This window comes from Neodiprion lecontei, chromosome 1 (assembly GCF_021901455.1).
Source record: "Neodiprion lecontei isolate iyNeoLeco1 chromosome 1, iyNeoLeco1.1, whole genome shotgun sequence".
Lineage (NCBI taxonomy): Eukaryota > Metazoa > Arthropoda > Insecta > Hymenoptera > Diprionidae > Neodiprion > Neodiprion lecontei.
This window is the reverse complement of record NC_060260.1, coordinates 20,012,717-20,036,647: the sequence shown is the minus strand read 5'-3', so window position 1 is coordinate 20,036,647 and position 23,931 is coordinate 20,012,717. Positions and strand designations below refer to the sequence as shown.

The 23,931-nt window shown below is 35.7% G+C and overlaps 2 protein-coding genes across 2 annotated transcripts in view; one reads left to right on the top strand and one right to left on the bottom strand.

Moving 5' to 3' along the window:
* LOC124293903 (DNA mismatch repair protein MutL-like) overlaps nt 1–23,931 on the bottom strand; it is an 80,982-nt gene that overhangs the window by 17,311 nt on the left and 39,740 nt on the right. The window lies entirely within an intron of this gene.
* LOC107225777 (endoribonuclease CG2145) lies at nt 712–23,860 on the top strand. Its single transcript, XM_015666356.2, has 6 exons — nt 712–910; nt 14,233–14,334; nt 16,541–16,687; nt 17,539–18,451; nt 20,537–20,966; nt 21,407–23,860. The coding sequence occupies exons 1-6, from the start codon at nt 859–861 to the stop codon at nt 21,638–21,640; spliced, it is 1,878 nt and encodes a 625-aa protein (XP_015521842.1). The 5' UTR covers nt 712–858; the 3' UTR covers nt 21,641–23,860.

Below are 23,931 nucleotides of genomic sequence, written 5' to 3'. Positions count from 1 at the left end.
TGGCACATTGTGGGGCTTTGGACACTGGTAAAGTTAGCATCAAAGCTAATCGTCAATTTTCTTCTGACATACCTAATACTCTTTCACAATCAGGCCATTCTTAAAAGATTCCGAAATCACGAAAATCGCCAGAAAATAAAATTTGATCAATTTCCATCTCCGAAACTAAACTCAATTCGAATAATCTGAACTCAACTCTTTTGGTGTCTCTTGGATAGCCCACCAATGCGCGTAAACGAGTATATGGCTTCTAAAAATTTTTGGATTGCAGTTAGAAAGAAACACTGTTGGAATAATCTGTAAATGCGTACTCAAATAAAGGTTAAATTGAAAAAATACATTTTGAGAAGTGGCATTTTTTTTTAAAAGTAGGTTACTGTTTCTGTATTGCAGAGACCGGTATTGAATGATAATTAAGCCTGTTCTTCCTTTTTAAATAAGCCGGATATTAAAAATTGATTTTCAAATCATTGAATGATACATGATGATTCAGAGGTGATAATTTTGTTAACAGGTTATTCAATGTACGTAGTATAAGGTGATGTGATTTTTTTATAATCTTCACTACTGTGGCATGGCAGTTATGACACCTACCATCAGTCTGATCGTCAACTACGTTTTATTGTGGCATGAACTATCCAGTTACCCCCTCTTCACGTTAACCATTCCTGTTTGCTTTGTAGAAGCCTTGCAGTGAGCATCAATTGGAAAGAGAAAGCCTACATTCGAGTCAGTTTACGTTGATGGTTGCTCGAGGTAACTACGGTACACAGTTGTCTGCTGTGTGATTGAAAAAGAACGGTTGTTAATACGTCAAGTGTGAAGTGGTGGGAAACCATTGAAGTTATAACAATAGCAATGAAGCGTAATAAGTTGTTCCTTGTCATGATCATCGGTATCATTATCTGTGGTAAGTAAAATGAAATATTGAATACAATTATTTCTGTTCTCAATAACCACAGAACTTGAAAATTTCAAGACCAAAGAAATGAAAGATTTCTGATTATTATAAATTATTATTTATATATAGTTTGCGGTATTAGGTCACTCAGGACTTTAAAGTTAGCAGTGCGTGCAGCTAATGTCAACTCTACCAATCGCTGTCAAGTTGTGTCTTATACTTTCACCTATACTCTCATACTTTTCTCAGAAAGATTTCTAGAAACATGGTTCCATAATCTGTGAATCATTCATTATATTCTGTTTAAGCCAATGCCTTGCGGGCGATGCGATGTTGCCACGTTTGATACTAGGGTATAAGATATCTTCAACATTCGCAATATGTTTTTTTTTAGTAAGAATGTGATACTGAGGCCAGTAATTCTTCAGCCATAAGATTAATCGAATTAGTTCACTTAACTTCTCTGAAGGCAGAGACAAAATCGTCACCTCATATTGTATCGAGTTGAGATTTGTGCAGTAATTACAATTGTAGGGGCTTGTTATTATTGCAGGAAAAACTTATTCGTATTGTCACCTACAAAGCACACTTATATCGTGAGTAGTAGCGGATGTTATGCCGATAAAGTATTGTACGGATAAAATGGTTTTCTCAGCCAATAAAAAAAATCTCTGGAAACGAATCGAAAATCAGCAGTAGGTGGAAAACGGGGGATAAGTAAAACTGGTTTAATATAATTGAACCGAGATCATTTTCATTTCTGACATTAATCCCAATTCATTTATTGACTTAATCATACACTAGAACATAAATTTTGATGGATTTGTTTAAAACAAATATACTTCTTTGGATCATGAACTTATCAAATAACTTACTTGGCGTAAGCGAGAAAGTTTTATTTCATTTGATAATAATTTATTTCAATCCATTACATTTCTTTGCACAAAGAATAAAAATCTACCATTTCCTTTTCAATTTGTTTGAAAAACTTTTGTACTGTTAATCACCATCAACGTTTTGTGATTCATTAGTGAACGTAGCGGCCCAATCGTGGTCCGTCTTATAAAAATGTGCGCAATACACCTTGAATTGATAGTTCAAAGGATTACGGATTGTAGAAGCTTTTTGGCTTGGGTAGTGTACAAGTCTCCTTGGCAACCAGATCGGTATTTGCGTCAGATGAGTAATACCTGCATCGTAATGCCAATTTCTATTACGACAGAATCAATCGATTTAAATTTGAAAGTCGCTGGACTTGTTTGAGCGAACTTAACAAGAGTATTCACGACAATCAATTACATTATCCTACTGGAGAAATAAGAAGAAGTACGAATACGATGTTAGCACAAACGTTGCGGTCGTAATAAAAATTGACATTACGAAGCAAGCTTTTAATGCGTTAGTGTCTACTAACATCATATTCGTACTTGTTCTTATTTCTCCAGGAGGATAATGTAATTGACTATCGTGAATACTCTTGTCATGTTCGTTCAAGCAAGTCCGGCGACTTTCAAATTTCAGGATGTGGAGTTGCTGAGAGGATGGGGGGGGGGGGGGGGGGGGGGGGGCATTCACAATATTTCTGCTCAAAGTTTTATTAACTAGTTCTTCCGAAGTGCGATAGCCGAGTATTATTTTTGAGGATACACGTATTTACATGCTTGTTTAGGTCTAAGTGTTGGGCTACATCCTGATGGACGTGTTAAATAGCAATGTTATTCAAGCGTGATTGTGCCATTGTCGTTTTCAGGTAAGTTTTAAGCCTACCGAACGCGGAAAATGATTCGCGGTACACGAAGACGCTGGCCTAGTCAAGAGTAAGCGAAATAGCTTTGATTACTCTGACAACAGCTTTGCCAGACGTTCATTGTTTTTTAAAACTGTCACAACGTCTCTCAAGTGTTTTACCTGTGGATTTCTTTGGTGAATTACATCAACAAACATATCTCTATGCAATTGCAAAGTAATTGGATTAAATCATCTCTGTAAAAATTTGCTATTATTGCTGCTCCAGTTTCTTTACCAAGAATGTAATTTTCACAGAAATTCAAGAATTGAATCGTTTCAGATGGAAATCGATTATTCAAAGAAGAAATCGCATGATCTACTATTTAAAAATATATTTTCCGTTAGTAGACTTCCAGTACATTAAAATTGTAAATGATCGCATTTTCCAATCGCTTAGGAGCTCTCCAAATACAAGGTATATCTTCGAGGTTCAGATCCTTCGTGTCCACCGTCGCTTTTTCCAATAATGTTTCACAAACAAATTCCCTTATTTCTAGCATAACATCCAAAACCAGCTTTACTTGTTCATGCGATTCGTTGATACTTAGATCACTCCTTTGAAGTTCTGTATTTAAATCTTCGATCCTGTCTAATACTTTAATCGTACATAAAGCCAGATAATAGAATTCGAAACCTTCCCGATATTTTAAAAAACCATCAGCTTGGCTACTGTCATTGGTTTTTCAGTCTTCATCTCTTCCAGAAATGATAGAATAGTCTCGTAATTGGAACTTATTCTTTTCAGAGACTTCACTCTCATGCACCACCTCGAAACAAATTGATATCTTGAATATATTATCAAATAGCGATCGATGTAAAAGACGTTAAGAAATGCAATTCCAAGAATATGCGGTACAGATAATTACTATTGAATATATTCCGGTATTAGCTTCGATTCATTGATTTATATGAATCAAATCAAAATAATTTTTGGTTTCTCTTAGTTCTTACATAACGAGTAGGACAAAACGGTGAGAGATTCAGTATGAGAGATACTTTTAGAACACTGCAGCTGTATACCTTTGAACGCTTCCATTCTTTTAAGAGAATCTCATACAAAATTTATCAAATCTTTTGATACTCCAACAAAGTTGTTGACAACGCTAATGTTTATCATTGCATCTTGTGCGAGTTGATTGAGCGAATGTGCAGTGCAATGAACGTGTAGCGCTCATAGTTCGACTTCTCTTACTCTTTTTGTAGGCCGAATATTTTTCTGCTCACGGCAGCGGCTCTGTCATAAAATTGTCCTCTCAGATTACAAAATTTCAAATTGTACCTCAACAGCACATCTTCGATAATTTTTAAATAACGTGGCTGATTTAGTATTTGGGGTATCGTAAAGGCCTGTACGTATTTCTTTAATTTCAAAGTCAAGTGTTGTGATTCTGAAACTTATGGACACCTGTACCGTTCTGGAGATATCAGCACTCTCGTCCATTATTGCAGAGAAACGTTGAGTTGCTTTTATTTAATCGAGCAGTTCATTCAATACTGCAGCGGATAAAATTTACAATATTTCGTTCATTGAATCGTGGTGTAATGACTTGTTACTCACTTCTTAAAAGCCACAGATCTAATTGTGGAACATCTTGAACTCTCATTCTCAAAATTTTCATGAGACAGGAATTTCCGTTGTCACCACTACGAAATGCAGAGCCTTGTTGAGCTGATATGTTCAGTGTATCGAATATTTTCTCTAAAGCCACTCTAGAATTTTCCATTTCTCTTCGTTTAGCATCCGATATATACGCTGCAATAGTTTACTCTTAAATTTTGTAAAACTGAAAATGTTTGGTGATGTAATTCGCAGTTTTCGTGATTTTAAAAACGTTTAGACGCGTTCTGCCAACAACTATATCCATCAAAAACAAAAGCAGAAATAGAAGATTTGACGCGTCCATCGGAAATAGGGAATAATTTTTTTTCTACTGCTTCTGTGCAAATGTTATGTATCGCTTTTCCGTCTTTCAATCCAAACCATTCATGCATTTTTTGCCGTGTCTTGCAGGAACTGAGCAATTTAGCATCTGAAAAAATAATGCGATATGTACTGAAAGTATGGTTTGATATTCTTGTCGTGAGAAAGGCTACTCACGCACTGAAAAATCCATTATCCTTTTGATTGACTAAACAATCATTCTTTTACGTGTGCAAAAATACCGCAACACATGTATGCTTACATAATTTTTCGCTATTAGCGTGATTTGAATTATTTTCTTTCATCGATATACTAGGTTCTGCCTCCACCGTGTCTGATTTTGAAGTGATCTGAGTTGTGAGGTTAGATGTTGGTAGGTTAAAGGTTCCTGCTGGCACAACAGCTGCAGCCTCTACGTCTTTTTTCTTTCTCCCTCTCAAGAAGTATTTATCCATTGTACGATAAGGTTTTCACACACAACGATAAGAAACTATGAAATGCTCAACCACCATTCAATGGTGAGCTTAGGGTAAACTTGTAGTGTGTGACTGTGAGCTGCTGAGAACGTACAGTCCGGGCACAACGCATGAACGAAAATTTGACGAAATGACACCGAACATGGCGGCGTGCCATGTGCAAGCTAGAAGTAGCGAAGTGTCTAGCCTCTTGACTGTACCGTGGGCTGCAGCAGACGGACCAGATTCGCGAGGTAGGAAACGCTGTCTGCCAATCACGTGCTACGCGACGAAATAGCGCCAAAGCGCATCAGTTTGGTCGAGATTCAAATCTACTCAGAAGCTCACAAGAGTTAATTACAGGGAAATATAATATGGTTATGTTTGGAAAATTTTGGATATTTGCTTTCATTACAGACTTTGGAAATCCGTTCAGAAACTTCAGTTATGAAACAAGGCTTTCAGAGTATGAAATATCCACACGGTGGGTATTCAGGGTATCGAGTACTCCACACCCTGCATGCAAAAGTCACCGGACCTACGCTCAAGTGTTTGGTGTTTCGTTTATGCCCGCGTTGTGACATTGCGTGTCCTAGGACGTCGGATCTTGACAGAATTACATTAAAGAATAAAAGACTACGGCTCTACGCTAGTTTAATGCGGAAAGGAAAACTCACAAGAACAGTATCAAACCTCTGGATCACGGATTCTACTAAAACTTCTAGGGGTGTTGCTTTATCTCAAAATATAGAGCTCCTGATGCATAGATTAATCCTTTGTACCTTCCATCGTTCAATTTACAATATATTACATTGTCAAATATTTGCAGTTAGTACTTTACTAAGGCTTTGAGATAATAATATATTTATTGAAATTTCACTACATAAGATTTTGCTATCGGAGACAATTAATACTGAAGACAAAAATATACAATAGGTTCATCCATTATCATTTCACTCGTAAAACTGCTAATATAAACAATTTTATCCAGTGTAAAGAGAGGCCTATAAAACAACCTTGAAAGTTTGACCAGAATTCACGAACTAAAGGTCTGGTACTCATTTTGATAGTTTCAGGAACAACACGGACGGGATGAATTAATTAGTACTGAATATAATAGATGGAATACACCTTAAGGATCTATTGCCTATACATTCTCATCCAAAAATGTGTTTCGTTGACAATATTGAACACTTTATGATGATATGAAAATTGAATTTGAATAATAATAATAATGTCCAAAACTTGTCAATATATTGTTTAAACAATACGTTCTTTAACAAATTTTCAGCGAATATTTTATTGTCATTTGAAACGAATTCAATGATTGTTTTGAATACTCATGACTGTTTATAGAATTTCCTCATTATCTTGAAATTTCAATTTTAGAAAATTTACAGTTTTGAAAAATGGTAGAAAAATAGTGAGTTTTGAATACGTTTTCGTAAAAACGTTGTATATTACAATTAAAAAGTTTCCGGGCATTGTACGAATAGTTTCATAAGTACAGCTTTTACAAATTTTCAAAAACGAGAATTTCAAAACAATAAGAAAATTCTTTAGAAATTCATGTATACTCAGAAAATCAAGAAATTCATTTCATACGACAAATAGAAATATTCCCTGTAAATTCTTTACACAATATTTTGTTCAATCTTTATTTGGCATCTTTATTTGGTATAAGATTGCTGGCATCTTGGGTTTGCAGACGACGTCCGTCTACTTTGCAACACTGCTACAGCAGGACTGATGTATTTAGATTTACCTGAATGATGGACGAGGAAAGCGATACATGTCATGTATCAACAAATGACGCTATAAGTCACATTTTCAAACTTTGAAGTTACAAAAATCGAGATTATAAACCCTCTGGTCACGTACGACTCCGTGATGCCAGCCAAGGGTTAAACAATTTATTGTTATTTTTTGGCCATTATTATTATTCAAAATAAATTTTCTTATCGTCTTTATTGTGGTTGATTTTTTTTTTTTTTTGAATTTCATCTCATAATTCAATATTGTTGACGAGATTCACTTTTGGTTGAGAATGTATAACCAGTATATCCTTAAAACTCGAAAGCCAACTTTTGAGTCATCGTGGCCGGTAACGCATAATTTTAAACGCATCTTATCAGTGTGTAGCAAGAGTCTCAATCGGGGCAGCATACGCTTGTGCTTCTTTGAAAAAACTGAGTAAAGTTGTTTGTAAATAAAAAAGCTAGGCATAAGATAAAGATAAAAGTCTACTTTCTGCCCCTTTGAGAACAATAGGACGTTCCCTTGGCGCAAAACACGTCTTTATCGATATCAAATATCATTTAATCTCGTAATTGTTCAAGGGCATCGAAATTCAAGAATTGAAGTATTTTTTGTGTTTACTACCTTAAATACCTACACAGTCGAATGATTCTTTCCTGATCGTCAAGGTGTGAATTCTAATAAGAGTCAATCACATTGGTAATGTATTCCACTTCTAGAACGGAAAGACTTGACTTTTGGTGTTTGAAAAAAATGTACAGGTTTTGATAGCATAAATGCAGTAGTAATACGCTCCACGGTCGTATAGCAGGCGATTTAATCATTGTGACTTGCGTTATTGCTAGATCCTATTTTAGTTTCAATCAAAAATCGTTTAAATCACACATTTTGCTATCTTTTCATAATTATACAATTTTCAACTACTTCGAAACCATCTACTTGCATTTGAGAGTACAAAATGCATCTGCACTTACTGGTGTATAATGTCATCACCCTGATGCATATAGGACACTTTAAACATTTTGAAAATCTTTTAACCTAAAGAATTTAGTAAACCTGTGAAAATTCATCCATTATTTAGTCAATGAAAATAGTTACAGCTCCAGACCGTGATTTATCTAGACATAACAGTTAGAACGGTATGAAAATGTTGAGCAGGCGCGATGATTATATGCTATTGAGTAACGGATATGTGCTTGGACAAAGGTATAAATAATTCATTCGCAAGTAAAAATGAAGTCATCCTCCCGTGTGAATTTCTATGCTTTTGTTGTTTCACGTGAAAATACATATAATTGAAAATCAGTAGCGTGCCCATTTGTATGTAGCACGTATACATTTCAAAGGGACGTACAATCAAAAGAATCACTGAACGAAATCGTACTTCCTCTGTGGTTCGCTGCGTACACGTCCTATGACTGCTATGACATTATTCACTTAGGCTTATTCAGCACAGTTTATATAATCTGTAACCGCGTCAGTGTTAATCCGTAATTGACCCTACAGGGTCGTGCTCAAAATTGCTGTATACGTCATTACTGTATCAGTTGATACCCTTTATAAGCGTCTCCATTTTATCAAATTGTATTACATTTATGACTAAACTTTGTTACTTTCTGAAACTGAAGTCATACGATGGAAACTTACAATTAAAAAACTTTTGGTTGTGAAGTGGTTGGAACAGTCCGAGGAATTCAACAATAAAAAATTATAAAAATGAGGGAAAATCGAAATATTATTTTAAATTTGGTATGTTATAATTATACATCTTTAATTAGTTTCCCTTGCAGCATAGTAACATTTTCATACCTGTAAATAAACGAGAGTGCACTGTTACTACGTATTCGATACAACAAAATTATACTATATGACATTGTACCACAAAAAATCATACCACACAAAACTACACTACACAAAATGATACCACTTCTAGTGATACTTACTTACGTTATACTACTTTATCTATAATTTTGTGCAGTGTTATATTGTGTAGTATAATTTTGCCCATCATACTTTTAGTGTACAATAAGTTTTCATATGATCGATGCAAAAATGTTGGACTAATTTTAGAATGAGCATCACAATTGATGATTATGATAATTGATCATCTGTAAATAATTTAAATCACACCAGTCTTCAGAATCCAGGACATACGAAAGTACGGTAACAAGTGGCAGAAAACGACACATTGTTTAATAATTCAAAGGATAGAACCAACTTTCACGAATTTTCCTGTACAATAGCAATGCGGGGTCCAAATTCGAGCCATCCCAATTCATTGGTTTATTTTAACGACAAATAAGAATGAACTTAATTGATCAGCAAAGATAGGAGTGTTACGTAACCGATGACCCTAATTTTCAGAAAAGATGATTACTTTGTACTGAATTAATGATCCAAATATTTCTTAATCACTTTAATTACTGTGGAACATTGCAAAATTGGTTAAATCCAGCACTGCGAAATGTATGCACGATGATATCAGTAATTTCCATTTGGATGGGTTTTGTCAAACAGAGCTTTAAGACGCATTTCACTGAGTAAACAGTCGAGTCAGGTCAAACTGCGTCAATTTGATTCAACTGATTCTATTGGAAGTGGCAAATTAACAATTCTGGACACCAGAAGCGCCTACCTCTAATTTCGAGGAGCTCCGGCATGGCAAACGAAGATTTGTTCACGCGTCCGTAAACTAGCGTTTTTTACAATGTTGTTAAAGAAAAGAGGTAATACGGATTATTTTATTACCCAAAGGTAATATAGTACACGGTTGATAATATCGATAGAAGCACGGACGAGAAAAATCTAGAGTAAAATCAGACAGAAAGGGGGTACAAACACGTACTAGACACAGAGGAAGTATATAAGAGAGCAGGGAGCTAGCTGACAGAGTCAGTGTTTGAATCGAGTTTTCCGTCAGTAAAGAATGTATTGTAAGTTAAAAAATGAAGTGCTTCATTAAAGAATCTAAACGACGCTTCATTAATCAAACGATACCCTTAACCTTTTAACAAATGTGAACTCCTGCAAATTGTAATTAAAGTATTATAGGTACTTCGAGGGTTAGATAATTGATTAACTCACAGAATATTTTTGACAAAAATGTAATTTAGAATTAATCGATTTGGTTACTACATTTTTGGTCTACAAATTTGTTTCGAATTAATTTTGTAAAGTTGCTTAATTTTCAGGTAGATAGTTGTTGAAGAAAATATAAGTTTAAAAAGCGTTGGATATTCTCGTAGCTAAAAATCTTTAGTTTAAGTTTCAGGACGATGGCACTAGTGTGTACCACCGAGAAGATCGTGGTAGACCGAAGAAATGGTTTTCGAATATTTTGGTTGTTAGCGATGGAACGAGAGAAAGTGGGAGAATTGTTTAATGAATCGGATTGATGAAAAAACTGTAGGAGGGATATTAGGGGCAGTGGTTAGTTTTTTATAATTTTTGGGTTGGGTGAAGAGATAGATAAAGGGTAGTGTTTATGGTAACCGTCGAACGTGATAAAAACAATAGATAGAATAACACCGGTAAATCATGCACGGAGTGTAATATAATGATCGAGAGGGTTTGAGTTTATGGCCAATCATATAGTCGTCAAAGGTTCGATTCTACGGTACGAAAGTAGAAGGTTTTTTTTTATGACTATGTTAGCCCTTAGGGTTCATAAACGGCTTAGTTATAAGTGCTTACGGGAGTTTCATGATTAAATTAATCGGATGAATCTACCTATTTTAATTTAAACTTATACGTTGCAACAAGGTTAATTTTTTGATTTTTGCGTTTGTAATCGTACGAAAGACGTGGAAAGTGACTGTCGCAACTCAAAGGTTAAAATAAGTTAGGCCTCTGTATCGCAGTGGCGTAACCCAAACCGCAACACATCATCCCGTTTGTAAAACGCGGAAGGTGACTGTTGCCACTCAAAGAATGAATTCGGCTTCTGTATAATGCCAAAAAGCAGAAAAATAAAATATAATTCAGGAAAGAAAAAAAAAAGATGCAATTCAAAGGCCAAACTCCTACCTTACCGCGGTAAAGTGCGTAAGTAAACAATATCGAAACTAATAGAGTGTTGGCAAAACGTACTTCCAGTATTATTCCATTTTTCTCGAAAAAAATGACTTCAAACAACAACTGCATGCAACACAAAAGATAAGTGTTTTTATAGGCTCAAACTCTCATAAAGTTTTTTTTTTCTAATTGTAAGATCAACGCTTATTGGAAGAAAATTAAAAGACTTTAAAAATCAGTTTTCATGAGATTTGGCCTTGAAAATCAAATTTGCCGGTATTTTCACCATCATATTCGTGATCAGTGAGTCAAATTACATGGATATACGAAATTTCACATTAATGAAAAGGAGTTTCCTGTGAAAATTCGTGAGTGACACCCGAAAGGAACATATTTAAATAAGCCAACAAAGCCTTTATTTCATTTTTTTTTAAAGGGTGGTTAAAAACTTACAACCACCGACCACCGGCTCGAGGCGTTTTTTTTTTTTTTTTTTCTCACCCAAATATAAATTATGTCGATTATGATTCAGAGCAGCAAACGATTTATGAGTTGGCTGATTCGTTAGACATGGCTGGTCTCATTGCAGATTTTGCCCACGTTAAAGCGAGGCGAGTGAATTTTCATTAGGGTCATCAGTTTGAAAATTTCGGTTGAAAAACGGGAAGAGCGAGGGGATATCCTTGTTTGTCCGGGCCGGCAAATGTCTTAGAGCCGGCGCTAGTACTCTTTATACAGTTGATTCTCCATAGGTCCAGTCATGGGGGTGTAGGGAAGGATATTCCTAAGAATTAGCATACCCTTACTAACAAGATTGACATATACCTATATTATGGCGCTTTGAACTGAGTCTCTCGCAATAGGGCCGGCAAAAGTCCATAACAGCTACGTTATTTTCTTCCAACCCAGTAAATCCTTTGAATAGGGCATCTCGAAGGCTATGAGGGAAGTATGATTCTTGAATCTGACTTTCCCTCACCAACATCTCGCGAGCAAGACTCGACTTGGACATCGGCTTAACCTCAGAATAGGGTACCCGTGTCTGTGTTGGCTGATGGATGATCAGGTGATACTTAATTTTTTTCACTTGATTTTTGGTAAGCATAAAATATAATCTTATCCTACAAATGTTAATTGTTACGACAAGTTGACCGAATTATTTTTATCTTGAGTGTCCTGTGTTTGAAAGAGGATATATTTTTTATTGAACTCGGGAAAAGATATAAACTCAATGTGATGCTACTTGTATTTACTTGTATTCATATGATAAAAATTACTTGTATTGAATCAAAAAAAAAAAAAAAATATATAATATCACAACACGCATACTTACATTTCCTGGTGTGCAAGTTTCACCGCCAAGGTTTTCACAATTACATATTTGTCAGTTAAATAATTCAAGTTATGCAGTGTGATTCTGAATGAATGCAGATGAGTACAAGAATATTTTCCAAAATAAAAAATTGCATGATGGATTTGAAGTAAATAAGAGATGTGAACCGTTTCCCAATAACCGCCCTATTCAAAAGTAAGTGTCCAAAGACTCGCGAAAAAATTGGAGTGGGAGAAGCGCTCGAGCGAGGATTACGAGAGAAATAAAAAAAAATAAAAAATTATAGAAATAACATTTGAAAGCAATCAAATAAAGAAATAATCGTAAGTATGATTTAAACAAAAATAAATAAAGATGGCCTTATATCGGTGTCAACTACCGAGATAATTAATCGTAAACAATATTTGCTTATTCAATGATAACTAATTATTAAATTGGTTATTGGTATTTGCGAGGGATGCGCTAGGCAAAAGGATATATCAGAAATCTCTAGCGAGAGTAAAAAATTTTTAAACTAATAGTAAGAGCGTCTTGTATTTACAAAAGTATTGTAATTCCTATAGTCTAAATTGATTCAATTTGTCTTTATTACTAGCATTCCGTCAAAAGCATTGAATGCCTAGGCAGATGATATTATTGCTGCTCTTTTCGTTTATTTTTATTAGTTTTTTCTGTTTTAAGCAATGTGATAAATGTGTTATATCTACAACTCAAATTAACATAATGTTATTAGAAGAATTTAATACAGTGAATGGAAAAATTTTGAACTGTTCAGTTATAGTACTGAAGCTTTAAGCTTGTACTGTCATTATCTAATTTGCAGATTTGTCATTAAAATATTTAATAGCTACATCTTTATTTTATTTGTAGACTATACTATTTCACAATTAGTTATAAAATAGGATAACTGCACGGTACTTCATACTGTACAAGTGTTGCACAATTTACTTAACATATAAGACTAGCAAGATCTGGCCGATGGGTTTTGTTAGTTTTACCAAGGATCGTAGGAAAATTTGTTGTTAAACGTGTACTTTCTCTAGAGCAGCAAAGTAGCAAGTACTATTTCCTCTTATAAATTTTACTATGGAGCAGTAGTAAAACTGCCATCGTATTTTGTTTCGCAGAAACGTGAATAGTACACAAGTGGCTACAAGTGAATTTTTACTATGGAGGATAGTACAATTCACTAAAAACCCTCATGTGTCCCTCTTCTGTTGCACTAGCATAGTGAGTTTCACAAGATATACCAGCAAAATGTACTCTTTTCTCCGTGTAGCAGTTCGTCCATCCATCGCTTTTCTTCTTTGTTCTTATTTGTACGAATAATTTCAGTTTATTTTTTCCCATTACTTCAGTTTTTCTAATGAGCCCCCCCCCCCCCCCCCCCCCCCCAACAAGGTGCGAAACGTTCCAAATATTTAACTACTTCGTTTGATCTTTGACACCGAGAACGCAGTTTTCCCTTTATCGATAAAGCGTTATGGTAGATTACGTTTGGCTGATAGTATGATTGATAGAGCATACGGGATAAAAATGGGCTACATTTCTTCAATGACATTTGAAATGAATAAAATTGCAACAGCACGTGTGGATTTTCGTGACCCGAGAAGATACATAAGTTAGAAGTTCGTCGGAGAAGGTAAATTTTTGATGGGAGTAAAACCGTTAGGATTCTTTTGGCGACATTTCGGCTATGCCCAGCCAGTTGAAAGATACTCCTCAGCGCTTAGATCTTCATCATACGGCTACTATGGAGGAAGTCTTTTGAATATTGAATAGGAATGAAAGGAAATTGCAATAGAAATATTACTGCCATTGGAAAATCTCTCAAGGTCTAAGGTCGTTCAATGGGATACTATGGCTTATTTTTCATATCTTTATCCTTACACAGAGATTTTATTCAAATCTACGATGGCAGGCCAACCTTTTATGGAATTATGCTATACCTACTTCTTGGTGCACAAATTATAGTAAACAGAGGTTTCAGGAAATGCAACGATATTGAACTAAGCCGTCCGTTACAATAAAATAATAAAAATATTTTTTCTGAATGACACAGGTGACGTGGCGTCTGGGAAGAAGTCACGAACTCGCCTATCTCGACCTTCGTCTCGGACAACACCAAGGCCACGAACAACAACCACCCACCGTAATAATCATGGTAAGTTGACTAATTATAGGTCATTATCTGCCCAAACACTGACGATTTTTAATTATTGTTACGTGACAATCCTCGTCCCAAAAATTGAAAAAGGATGTTGAAATTTATTTTAACACTATTGCTTTTAAAAATTACTTAAACTATGAAAAAACGATTGTGATTCAAATTTTGAGAAAGTTCACGCAAATTCCATGATGTCAGATGATGATTCGAATACCTGAACTGGAGTGGGGTTTCATTTTTTCACTTTAACTTGTTTACAGGGGTTTAAATTTTCAGTGTCAATAAATTCGGCATAATATAAAGTTATTACATATTTTTTCGGCTATCTTTTCATAAGATGTCTCAAAATTATATTTAATACGCCAGGAAAAAGAAACTGCAAAATCTGTTTTACCGTGATACTTTTGTCTGTCAAACTGTCCGACGAATTTCCGCGATAATCTCGAAAACAGCTGAGTGAAGAATTTGAAACTGATAAGATTTGGCAGCCAAATGAAAAAGATTAGAAAGAAAAATTATAAAAGAGAAAATCCCTAAAAAACAAAAAATTTGTAAACTTTGTTCAAAATAAATATATAAACTGGAAAAAAACATAATCGTTTGCTTAGACAATCGAAGGATAAATGAAACGGGATATGGCAATTATTCGTGCCCATGATTTCCCTACAAAATCATCTAAGATTTAGATTTTTTCATTAAGTCGTTTTCGAGATCATTGCGGGAGTTTGTCGGACAGACTGACATTTTTACACATACCTGTTTTTCGGATTCTAGAGGTTCGAAAACGAAAAGATTCGTTAAAATTAAAAAATAGTATATTATGTAACGAGTGGGGAAAAGTGACGATTCTGAGTGATTGCGAATTAGCTGCACGAGCCGAAGCCTTGTGCGGATATCATACGAACTCAGAATCCTCATTGCCCAAGAGTTGTACACGATATTTTTCACAATTGAAATGTATAAATAGGCAATTTCAGCCGCTTGTTGGAACAAACAAAACACACTATTTCTCAATAAATTACGAGCGCATTCGAAAATGGCAAATCGTTTTTCCACTAGCGGCGAAATATTTTTCTGTTAGTGGGCAAAAACTGTTTGCCTACTAGTGGAGAAATGGGTCGCTATTTCCCAATGCGCAAGTCATTCGTTGAAAATAGTGTCTGTTGTTCATGTTCAGCTAGTAGTCAAAATCGCCGAATTTTACGTATGAGTTGTGAAAAGTGATTTTCTACTGAAACCAATACTTTTCTTGCATCACCAAAAGTGATGAAAAGTGACCAGGAATCCCACTACCATCTCATTATCGTTTTTATACCATAGAATTCGTGTGAATATTTTTTAATTATTTCTTGAGCTTGAGATGGGTAAAACATTTTTTTTTAATCTTGGTTCCACAGATAATTTTTTTTCAATATTTTCGTAGCTTCTGGGCTGAGGAGTATCATATAAAATTGAAAAAAATCTGCAATGATCAGGTTTAGGTACACAATGATCTATTCGTAAAGAAAACGATATATTTAAAATGCAAAGTGGTCATGCAATGTTCATAATGTAATTATTCATAAACGTTTTTGAGTTCAACATTTAATAAAGCTTTTTATGTAAGACTCTGACAATCTCCAAGAAGTCAAGGATATTAGAATACACTAATGGAAACTTTATAGCAAAAGACTTGTTATTTCTTTAGCAGTGACGTTTCTATCATATACGATAACTTCTTTTAAACCAAAAAATTAGTTTGATCAGTTACAAATAAACTTGAGTGCTGGAGAGTTCGGTTTATTATATGTAAAGTTTATGCGAAATAAGATGCCTACCTCTTGAAACGTACGCATACACCGCGTTGATTGTTGATACACGCCTGCGGTTTTTTTTTCTTGTTCGAGAGAAGCGGCAATAACAGGAACCAAATATAAACTAGAAATGGCAGGAATTACGTCTTTCTGTTCAATACCTCACAATTATAACATCGTTCCGTATGAAAATCTAACTCTTCGAAGACTACCTACCTGAAAAATTGAAAGAATGCGCGAGATGCTGTCTGTTTTCATAATCCTTGAACAAGAAACAATATTTTGAAATGTTCTTGTATATTTGGAAATAATAAAAACTAATTGTTTTTATAGTGAACTTGAAATCCACACAAAATGCGATGTATAAGTTTGACGAGATCATTATTCAATATTTTATTTACAATTTCCAGATGTAGATCCGAACAGAATTGGCTGGGCAATCCCAGAAGCAAATTCTCGCAATAAACAAAACAGTGGTAATCTACCGCCAAAACCATCGGCCCCACTACCAGATCAAAATGTTGCTATGAAATCCAACGCACCATCCTTACAGTCAGGTAATTACGTCTTTGTTAAATGTGCGAAGAAAGAACTTTGTCTTCGAAACTATTGGAATCAATAGTGAAAGGCTTAAAAGTTCAACGTAAGCTTATTGAACGTAAGAACATAAAAGCATAGCCAGGACCGAGTTGTTCTATCCGAAAATTTCGGCTAACAATTACGTATTTGCATAATATTCTTTCTAATATGAATTACTTTTGTTTTCTTGTGCTCAAAACTTATGGTGCAGAAATTCAATTAAATTAGTATTCCGAGAATTCTGTTATTATGAAAGTTGGGGTGTATCTCTAAATATGTGTCCAGTATGATATATTTTTCTCAAATAAACTATATTCATTTGCCTAATGTTGCCATACACAGTATGGGAGTGTTTCAATAACTAAATGCGACAACCCACGTTTTACTGACAATGAATACGCGCTGGAAACACATCGAATATACTGTGTGTCCATGGGGAAAGTGCGCACCTTATGTGCGTGCGTCAAGTCGTTGAATTTTATTGGCTGACAGTTACCGCCTGATTGAGCAGCCGACGCAATACCAATAGCAACTGTCAGAAAATGTCCCTAGGAGCCCACCGCTACCTGTGGGCTCTGACCATTTTCTGACAGTTGCGATTGGTATTGCGTCGGCTGCTCAATCAGGCGGTAACTGTCAGCCAATAAAATTCGAACGATTTGACGCACGCGCATAAGGTGCGCACTTTCCTCATAGACACACGGTATAAAGTAGAAAGGCTAAGGATGGCTGAACGAGGTTGTCGCCAATGCATCGACGCATATAACTGTAGCGAAATAGGTATTATAATCATGCAAAATCTTTTTTTTACCAATTAATTAAATTGCAGGTTATCCTGGGCAATCTCAACAAAATTCATATCACGGGCAGCACCAGCCAGTCGGTCAAGGTTATAATCCAGCAGTTGGGCAACAGTATAATCACCCATTCAATACGCCTGCTGGAGCAACATACCAGCAACCTCCTAGCCAGTCGTACAATCCATCAGTTGGGCAACCTTACCATCAAACTGCTGGTCAGCCTTATAATCCTTCATTCGGTCAGAATTACCATCAACCCGTCGGCCAACCGTATAACCCATCAGTTGGTCAACCCTACCATCAACCTGTTGGTCAACCATACAACCCACCAGTTGGACAAACTGTGATTTTAGCACCAGCTCAAGTACCATCGTCAAATCGCGGATTAGGCCAAATCGCTAAAGAGGCTGTAGTGTTTGCCGGGGTGAGCGCAGGTGTAAATGCTGCAGTAAACAGATTGCTTCCAGGCGGCTCTCGTGGCGGAGGAACCAATACTCAAATAACATATAATAATTATTATAATAATCAAACTGACAGTCAAGGAAACCCTGTGCCACCACCGACTACAGGAGATTCTAGTAGTACGGCTAAGCCAGCAGAAGGCTCAAGCTCTGCTCCTGGAAATGCTATGGGGCTGCAAGTTGCAGGAAACCCGGAAAGCAAGAGCGTTCAAACCAATCCTGTTCCCGATGCACCGCTGGGTGTTGTACCATTAAATATGAACGCCTCAGGGACTGATTTAGGATCCAGTGCCTCCTTAGCTCCAGCTTCAGGAAATCCTATCGCTCCACCAACGCAGACAAATTTAGTGTCTAACGAGGAGCTAATGCGGTTATCAGAAGAACTTTTTGAAGCTGACGCCAATAACGCATTCAAATATATTACTTTAAAGCTGCAAGGTCAAAAAACTGATGATAGCATAACAGACAGCGCAATGGAATCGTAAGTACACCGCACAAAGTTGTTTTACTTGCACGAAAAAACAAATGCACACAGTGAAATTACGAGTTCACAATGGAATTTAAGACAATAGTATAAGACCGTGGCCCGTGCTTCACGTAGAATTGAGGATACATTCATTTTTCAAAGTTGAATTTCAAATTTCATCGATGTGCTGTAAACATTTCCCATTTCTGTCGAAATGGCCATCATTCAATACTTTTTAGATGAATTCGCATGATTTCGTATGATTTCAAATTTTTCCTACGGATGTTGAATGGGGTTGTGAATGTTTCCAGCTTCTCACAAGTGAGTTTATGTACTATAAAAAAAAATGTCACCAATTTTATTATGTCAGATTATTGCAATCATCTGTTTGACAGATAAATTTGTCTTTGTGAATGTTTTTTTCTGAAAAGAATCACATACTTGAGTTTTTTGCGGGACAAACGCAAACGTGAAATAAATCGATCTGTCAAGTACGGTAGAACCTTGAGTAACCGAACATCCAGTTCCCCAACTCTCCGGTAATTTCGGAACCACAGTTTCTGCCTCGCAAAGTTGCATTATATGAACGAAAACACGAAAGTTTGAAATAAATAAATACGCCGTTATAAAAAGAGATATCCGAGAAGGTCCATAGTCCTATGTTGAAATTTATGATATTGACTTTATACGTAAATTGAATGAGAATAATGTTACAGTTATTAAAGCAACATATTATGTATGTAAGGATAACATAAAAATACGTGCGTCATATTTCTAATATTTTTTACTTTTCTAACAACTGTTTCACTATCCAAACTTTCGTTAGTTCGAACTGTCCCAATTGATTCAAATAACTCAGGTTCCCAGTGTGATGTGATCAATATGGGCATCAAATTCGAACGAGCTAGCTGGCCGAAAGTGCATGCCCCCTTTACGCTTTTATACATTAAGTTTCATTTCGATAATTCGGATACTTGTTACATCTTGAATTTTTTATCTGAAGTTCTTTAGAAAGCACTAAAAATTGCGCGGGGTAAAAAATAGAAGGCGACACAATAGGACGGCATAATAATCAAATTGTCCAAAAACCCAACATCTCATTTATAGAATTTCAAAGTATAGGAAGCCAAACGAAATATCGAAAAGTCAAAATGTGTAAACGTAGAAGCATAGAATGGTAATACATAGTATCCTCAAAATTGAAAAGAATATAATAAGCTAAAAATATAGAGTTGTCGGAATTTTGACGTTTCAATACTTCAGCTTTCTATACTTTATGCTATATTCTATACTCTTCTATATTAAAAAATTCTATGAAACAGATATTTGTATCTTTGAAAATTCGGTATTCGGAACCGTCTATTGTGTAGCCATTCATCTCTTTAACACTCACCCACAATATGACTCAGAATTTCATACGACAAACGTTTAATCGTTTTTTTGCGAATACGTAGGTATAGTATAGTATAGTATAGCATCGTTTTCGATGCAAGCGAACCCGTTATAAGCCAATTTCCCATCCGTTCATCAGAGAAGCGCTTTCTCTCCCTAATTCTAAGCTCTATTCATCGGATAAACAACTTTGGCTTGAGTGCTTCCATTTAAATGAACGAGGGACTGTACAAAATTACATACTTCGTCTAATATGTGTTGCAACTTACACTCCAGCTTGAGTGCGGTATCTGCGGTTTGCTTATATCGAAACTAAAATGATGCTCACGGACATAGTTCACATGCCGGAAAAAATGGGAAGCGCTCAACCAACAAATTTCTCCGAGTTCTATTTCGCTGATTGCCTCAACGTTCGCTTATAGCAGGATAGTACTGTATTTAAATATGCGGAGTTCAGTTTTTTAACTAGGGTAACGATTCCTTTCGAATAAATAAAAAATCGAACTGTAGAACGAGAAATCGAGGCCAATCTTATCAAATCTTAGTAAATGTCAATACTTTGCGTTACTGAAGCCAACTTGTGCTTATCTATTCATTAATAAATTCCAATGCTTAAGATCACTGGCCATCGTTAGTAATTGTATCAGTGTACTACTTCGCAGATGTAACCTCGATATATCAGTTAAGCAACGATTTTTCTGATTCCAGTTTGCTGACGGTCCAGCCTGAGGGATTACAAATTCCGACGATTGCTTTGCTGCGCTCTGTTTACGACAAATACGAATTGGATTCCGGAGTACCTGAAAAAATAACCCCAGAAAGACGAGATGGAGAAATGAATGTGATAAATGAGTTTCTGAAAACACAAGTAATGTCAAAGGCCATGAAATTTATCGCGAGTAAAGGTTTGATACCCAATGATGAGTACGAATTTAAAGATGCGTTAAAAAGGATTTGGTTTTCTCAATATGCTCGTGAAAATAACATAATATCAACCAGCGGTTTTGAAAACGTATTCTTGGCCGAAAAATTTCAAACGGAAATCACTGGGTTACACAATTGGATTTACTTCAACGAGCAGGAGTCTGCTGGCAAAGCAAATTATTTGGGATACATTAGAGAAGCTAAACTTGGAAACGTGAGTATTCAGAATTACGGATTTGTATTTTAATACATACTTATGTTTTCTGACTAGAAGTTACAGCCTAGTTGATTAATTGTTCAAAAGACATATTCGCATCCTTAATCCTTTCCTAAAAAAGCAATGATTAGGTAATTAACGTGAAGAAATTGGTAATAAGGCATGAAGATTCCTGGTATCTCCTCTCTTAAAAAATGTTCATCACACACAAGTATTTTGGTCTGATTGAGTACGGATATTTTATTCATTTATTAAACAATTAATTCAAGTATTCTACCAATAAATTATATTACTAGGTTCAGCTAACGATAAAATTAAAAATAAAACATCAGAGAGCATTTTTTTCACGTTACCATTCACAGTTGAAGAACGTTTTATACTATTTTATGGTTAACATTATAATCGAGGGTACAATAACTATAACATTTGTTTTACAGAATGCTGTAATCATCAAATTACGGGCAACTCTAAACGACATCGTAAGACCGGTCACAACGATTTTCGTTGGCACTTCACCTGAATTAGAAATGGCTCTGTATACGATTTGCTTTTTTGTTCGCCCAAATGGTGCGTGCCCCGTATCACTAGGATCTACACCGTTTACAATATTCACGAACAAAATAAGTTACTTCGGCAAAGAAACTCTTTTTTCGGCTTATCCAGAAATATAAGTTTTGCAGCAACTACTTGGGAAGTTCGATTTTCGAAACCCGTGCAGCGTGTAGTGCCCTAATGCCAAACAGTGCGGAAGGGGACTGTTAGTGCATGTGCACAACTAAAATGCTCTACTTCCCACACTGAGCTTTCTTTAGTTCATGCGTACATTCCAATCACTCAATTTTACGCACTGTGTTATTGAGTGTAAGTTACCTAATCTCAATTGTACGCATTGTCAGTGGCACACTCAATGCGTTTTGAAATCAAACTTTCCGCGCGGGTGCTGCAAAAATATCGTATGTGACACGTGGGGATAGGCGATATCTGACAGGTGTGATCACAGCATTTGCCTGTAGGTTATGTCGCAGGCTACACTTGTTCAGATGTTACCCATTTTCTGCATTTGTCACACAATATACTATTTTATAGCTATTTTTTAAATTTATTAATTTCCAAGAGTGTACCACCGTGTAAGTGTACACGGTATATTTGCTCTAGGCAAATATAGCTGAGGCAAAAATAAATGCAAGAACAAATGTTTTACAAAACTTGAAGGGTTTCAAGGTGTTATAAGTGAGTTGTACTCAGTTTATATATTTGTTATCTCTGTTTATTGTATTTGGTAGAAAGAAACGGTTATCAGGCTATACATTTTACATCTATTGTCCTATCTCTACATTTATATCCTCGCGCCCAGGTTGCCGCGGTAAAACTAGCTTTTTAACCTAGTGCCGGCATCTGCCTTTAAGAAAGATGGTGCTGACATGGGTTGTCTTATGGATTGTGCCATTTTGGAGATTTTGCAGGCAACGTCTTATTTTAGATATGGAACACGTATTTTGGATATCAGCAGTTATTAGTAAGATCAATGCTTTCACCTAAGCCTCCATACTTATTCGTTGTCCCTTATTCTAATGGAAAAGTTTGTTATCGTAACTTATGCTCTGAAGCGAGTTTTTGAAGAACTAACGTCAAAGCTAAACTCGCTAAAGACCGTTCGGGCTCACGATAGCCGTGGAACACGTGGATCATTGTAGTACTCTAGACGTAGAAACGATTATTAGATATTTCATTTACGATTCTATTATTCGTACTCCACCTCTTCGTCTCCTGTTTGTTCAATCAGGCTCTTATTTTTGAAGGCGCGGTCTCGTCTACGAAATTTCACTGTGCGGACATTTTACCGTCTGGAATTTCTTCATTTTACAGAAAATCTCGTCCGGTGACTTCTGCGTTTTGAAAATGTTTTTCCAAAATAGGTGACACCTACGGCTTAATTCATTCAGGCCTTTGGAGGACCACAGATAACTTGTAGCTTCATTTATTCTAACCTTCAGAGTACTACAATTATCTTTTGCGTTCCAATTCGGGGCTTGAGTGTTATGGTTTCGAAAATGCCACTCCCCACTTGAAGCTTGAGTTATTTTAACCTTATGAGAGCCACAAATTCTTCGTTATGATAGTAGTAATAACAAAAACAAAAGCATCAATTTCGAATCCTGGGTAACGTAATCCACGCCTAAGACAATCGTAGTTATGCTCGGAGAAATTGTGGAAATTTTGGAAACTTTCCAGATAAACGGACGAACGGATAAACACTCACGGAGTTTGCTGTTATAATTATGTTATATCGTTTCAAAGTTGCCAATTTTGTATCCACAAGAAGTTTTTAGCGCGGGCAATGAATACGTGTAGAAATTGAGGTGAACAAGTATTAAAAAAGTACATTCAAAAACAATTCTTTTTTACGTGTTTGAATACGTCTTTGCTATCGCTATGAGCTGCTGATGCCCAAAAACCGTGTTCCCTATCTAAAATCAAATGTTACTTATAAGATCTGTAAAATGGCAGAATCCTCAAGTAGACGCATTAAGTTTAGTGAAAAACGTTTTTTACATCTATTTCCGTTTCTACGGATATTTACTTGAGACGGTTAAAATCGACCACCCCGTGTAATTCATTCTTAAGATAATGTTTGTTCAGATTATGTAAAATGTATCCATTTATTGAAAAAAGCCTTGCTGTATTGGACATGTTTTAAAAGAATATAAGAATCCACACTTTTGGTGACTTTGTCCTAACAGAATTTTTCTAACGCTTGGAACAGACTAAATAAATTCTATGATTTTCTAACTTCCTTTACTTTAGTAGAAAAAATCTACTGCATGACCGAAGCCTTTATGTTAGTTATACCAATATGAATGTGAATAATAAACTACAACTGCTTTCGTCAACTTTTATCGTTTTGATTTTGTATTTTATCGAATTTTGTCGATTCGCATGATAATTAAGTGGTGGTCAGATG

Coding starts and splice junctions, on each gene's coding strand:
- LOC107225777 (XM_015666356.2), top strand. CDS start 859: ATGAAGCGTAATAAGTTGTTCCTTGTCATGATCATCGGTATCATTATC. Junction 911..14,232: donor CATCGGTATCATTATCTGTG/GTAAGTAAAATG, acceptor TGAATGACACAG/GTGACGTGGCGTCTGGGAAG. Junction 16,688..17,538: donor CGCACCATCCTTACAGTCAG/GTAATTACGTCT, acceptor ATTAAATTGCAG/GTTATCCTGGGCAATCTCAA.